Below are 4483 nucleotides of genomic sequence, written 5' to 3' on the forward strand. Positions count from 1 at the left end.
CACCACTTCTTAGATAAGGAAATGGAGGCCCGAAGAGATTAACTTATTCCCTCAAAGGCACACATGCCGTGAGCCGAAGTTTTTAGAAACAAGACAAGAGTGCATGAGTGCACCTTACTGGGCCTGATGGAGCCCAGGCACGTCTGACACCCCTGTCTAAAACGTGCCAAGTGTTAAAGACGTCACCTCGAAGGCACCTTTGATAAAGGTCTATCTTTTATTGTCCTACCATATCGGTGCCTTTAAACATCTGGCTGTCGCAAAGGTCTCTGCCTCCTTTTCCACTTTTGCTTTCTCTAAGCAAAGGTCATCCTGTAAGTTAACTGGGGTGATGGAGGGACCGATGCCTGAACCCGGTAAGCGTCCTTCTCGCACGTTTTAGTGTTGTGACCTCACAAGCTCCAGTGTGAAACTCGAGTGTGGACGCAAAGCAATCGTTTTACATCTGATTTCAGGGCGCTCTAAGAAATGGCCACATCCAAGGCTTAGCTAAACCTGAACAACCGATAGGAGGGGAGGGGTTGGGGGAAGCGATGCGTCTGCGAAAACAGTAGCAGGGATTTAAAAAAAAAATCTAAAACTTTTGCCCCTAGAGGCTGTAATTTGACTGCTGTCTTTGGCAAAAGTCCAGAAAGCAAGCTTAATCTCCTTCTGAGTCGCCTCCTCCTCTGTGCCGGGTCCGCCCGCAGGGCCCCCGAGGAGGCGGGCGGGGACCGCGACCCGCGGCGGCGGCCGGAGGAGCGGGGCGGGGCGCGACGGGGCGCGTAGTGGGAAAGAGGAAGTGGAACCGGGCGAGCTGCAGGGCTTGAGGCGGCCGGAGCCGGCGCTGGAGCGCAGCTCACCGCGGAGCCTGGCGCTCAGGAGCCGCCCCTCTCCCGTAAGCGCGGCCAGGACTATTCCAGAGACCGGACAAGGGAAGCTGGAGGCCTCGACCACGCACCCGAATCTGCAGGTGGGACGGTCAGAGCGCGGTGTCTGGTCCTGGGGTTGGAGTGGGGTGTGTGTTCCTGAGTGCTACACCTGGGAGGGGTCTGACGATAGCTGGCGGTGCTGCCCGCCGTCCTGGGAGTCCCCAAGTCCGGGCTCCTCAACCCGGCTCAACCTAGGTCTGCCGACCCGCTTCTCCGGCCCCTCGCGGCTGCAGTTTGCAGCTCTGTGAAGTTTGCTCAAGAGCCACTGGGTGCCACCGCAACCCCCTAGTCCAGTGGAACTGTCCCCAAATAGGACACTCGGGGGCCAACAGCGGTGTGGACGGGAGGACAGGGAGTGTATTACGTGCTCCAGCTAGGAGCAGCCCTGAAGGGGCAGAAATTCGCATGGACGCCCCGTATCAGCTAGTCAGCGATTTTCGAAGTGAACGGGGGGGTTGAGAACCTGTGTCCCATCCGTCACCCGAACAAACGCTAATACCTAGCGGTCTGCGACTGCGTGGGCTGTTGGCGGCGGATGGCTGGAGTGGAAGGGGGCACGCAGCAGGCCCCAGGGTGCCGGCCAGAGCAGGTCCCCTCTTTGTGTCCGGGTAGAGTCTCTCTCTCTGCACTCAGCAAAGTCGGGACGTCCAAAGGAGAGAGAGGGTCATTGGCTTGCTCGGTTTCACAACGTTCGTGAGAAACAATGAAGTAGATGATTGCTTTGCATAGGCTGTGTGAAGTTGGTTTGTGTAAAGCTGAATGCGGTGTGTGCATTGCTGGAATTTCATTAAGCTCGGGCTGGTCCTTAGCGCTCTCTTTGTACCACCCTCAGGTGGCCAAGGGCTACTGCACCTATTTTCGACGCCCCCCCAGGGAAAAACGAGTTTGTCCTGGTGGGGCATCAATCTCAGAAAGCTCCAATCTTCCAGACAGAATTGTTTTGAAACTTTGGGGCACACTAGATACAAACTGAATATGCACTGGATACAAACACAGTAGGATGCCAGAATGTTAAGTCCGGGTCAGATTTACCATTTAACCAAATTCCAGGCTTAGATTGCATTAACTCTGTAAAAACCAGTGGTCAAGGGTTACAGTCAGCCTATTTGAATTTTCAGTTTCTGGAGTTCACATTATTTTCAAAAAATAGATTTTTTTCCTGTTGTTGCTAAACTGCTATAAAAACATATCTAAGCCTATCGTGTCTGGGATCTAAAAGCTCTCAACTTTAGCCTTTCACTGTGGGACGTGAGAACAAGCCATTGCTGGTAGCTTCGACTTCCTCACTGATAAAGCCGTGTCTGTACGTGAGCCAGATAGTTTGAACTGGCCTCACTCCTCCCAGCTGAGGGTATTCATTTGCTCTATGGTAGCTAACACGTCTATACAAAAGCGATGGGTTGCGGTTTGATCCTTTAACATCTGAGTCTGGCTTCCTGACTCCCAAGTTAGCTTTTTGTCCTCTTAGGATCCCACCATGTCTAAGCCACTAAAACCAACCAGGAAGAAACTTTCTTCTCCAGAGTTCATCGCCCCCCCCCATGGCTTCCTCTCCAAGTGGGTCCCCCACCAACAATCCTTGCGTGACCTCCCTCTCGTTTCCTTTGCATGGCAGATTCCCCACCGCCCTCTGTAGAAGGACTAAACAGAATGAGAACAAACAGCTGTTTGGTAGTCACATTTGTGCCCTAAGTCTGTCTTTCTTTGGTAGAATTTGTCTGCTCTTCACCTTTCCCTGTGAGTCCACTTTTTTCAATGCCTTTAGTATAGATGATTGTTACAACAACAACAACAACAACAAACCTTTTAAACTTTCCGTGGGAGATTACAGCTGTCATTCAAGGAGGTTAAATTATCACATTGTAACCTATAGAAATTGGCAGCCCAATTTTGCAAAACTAAAGACAACCAGTAGTAGTGTTTCACTGTCCGGCTTTGTTTGCGCTTGTGATTTCTTTTGGTGGTCTAATTCAGATTTACTAGTTTGTATTCTGACATAAAAATAAAAAATTAAAAAAAAAAGACGCTGAGAAACCGCAAGTCTTTTGAACCTTTGGTAAACTAAAAGCGGTTTCTTCTGATCTGTACTTTTATTCTCTGTGCTCCACATCCCCCCTCCCCTCTTTGTGGGTTTTTCTTCCTTTCACTGCTGGTAGTTAGCTCTTTCAAACAATTGTCACCTTGTAATCCTGCCACAGAGGAGATTAGATCTCCAGGCTATTCAAGCGGGGATGGCTCTTGGATGAGGTGGCCCAGCCTCTGTCTCGGAGATTTAGAATGATTAGGGGCAAGTATTCTAGGATTAGCCCTTGAATCTGAAGCTCTCCTCTGGGCCCCAGGAGCTTGCAGACCGGGACCCTGCTAAGGGAATTGTTCTGACCTGACCTGAATGATTTTATAACCAGGGAAAGTAACGCTTCTATTAGATCATTCTTTGGTTTTACTCATCCCCCCCGCCCCCTTTTTACCCTTCCTTCATATATTTCAGAAAGAATGCCCCTTAGCTCCAGAGCTGGACTGACGGTTGAATGAAGTAATCCATATTAAATCCTCGGCACATATGGTGTGCTTTGAAGATGGTAGTTGCTGAAAAGCTGATCCCTGGAGGGAGGGTTTTTGCTGGAGGTAATCCACTGTCAAAACTGCGGTTTAACCCAGCTGTGACTGACCCCTGGTCCTCCACTACCTCACGGTGATGGGTTGCATGGAGACAAATCTTCATATTTATAAACTATTTATTGGGGGTTTTTTTTGAGGGGGGGTCTTCTCCTCGCTTTTCTTAAATGCGGTCTTACTATGGAGGCCAGACGGGCCTTGAACTCACAATCCTCCTACCTTCGCTGGGGAGTCCAAGTGAGCATCACCCGGCTAGGCTGTGCTTCTCTCGTTTCTTGACATAGGAAAAGACATGATTCCTAAGGCAGAGCATTGACATATTCAGGTACAGATCCTCTTCTAGGCAGTCATCTTAGACTTCTGCGTAGCAGGCATTTTGAGACAGCCATGTTTTATTTCAGCCCTGCATCAGTCTCACTTGGCGAAATGAAAAGTTGACCCCAATCCGCTGGCCCATCAGAGCCATGGGCAGCTGTGCCAAGTAGAACTCACTGACAGAAGAGGAGCCCCGCATGATTCGGATCTGACTGGCTACATAGCCAGCAATGGGTGCTTAGAGGGGATGTTAGGCATGCCTGCTGGTCTTCTGGAAGTAGACCCTGGTTCATTGCTGAAGGACTTGGCCCCGGGACCCTAAATACTACAGAACAATTTCATATATGCCTGGCTAACCTCCTTGTCGGTAGTTAGGAGTCCAGTGGAACTCTAGAACAGCTCTCATGTTGGACTCTGAGTATCTTTTCAACCTGTGGATACAGGGTCCTGAATAGTTCCCCCCCCGCCCCCCTAATGGCTACAGGCCAAGGAAAAATTTCTTCACCATAACACCTTCCTTGGGTGAGCAGAAGTGATCGCTGTACCTGTTTCTGTGACTCAGGCTAAACCAGCTCTTCAGTGAAAGAATCAGCCTTATTTCCAAAAAAAAAAAAAAAAAAAGAAAGAAAGAAAGAAAGAAA

The 4483-nt window shown here is 49.9% G+C and overlaps 1 protein-coding gene across 7 annotated transcripts in view; it reads left to right on the top strand.

Annotated features, from left to right (window-relative positions):
* Positions 1-337: 337 nt before the first annotated feature.
* Positions 338-4483, top strand: part of Plekhg1 (pleckstrin homology and RhoGEF domain containing G1) — a 214311-nt gene continuing 210165 nt past the window's right edge. For 4 of the 7 annotated variants that reach the window (XM_050135708.1, XM_050135711.1, XM_050135710.1 and 1 more), the window contains exon 1: positions 701-952. Coding sequence is in view for 1 of the 7 variants with exons in the window: in XM_050135707.1 (XP_049991664.1) it covers positions 344-356 (13 nt within the window). In the remaining 6 variants the exon portion in view is untranslated. Of the gene's footprint in view, positions 357-700; positions 953-4483 lie in introns of those variants that run through there. The other 3 variants (XM_050135713.1, XM_050135715.1, XM_050135707.1) reach the window with 2 other exon arrangements.

The sequence above is a fragment of the Alexandromys fortis genome, unplaced genomic scaffold, assembly GCF_014885135.2.
Source record: "Alexandromys fortis isolate MF-2015 unplaced genomic scaffold, M_Fortis_MF-2015_v1.1 scaffold_23, whole genome shotgun sequence".
Taxonomy (NCBI): Eukaryota; Metazoa; Chordata; class Mammalia; order Rodentia; family Cricetidae; genus Alexandromys; species Alexandromys fortis.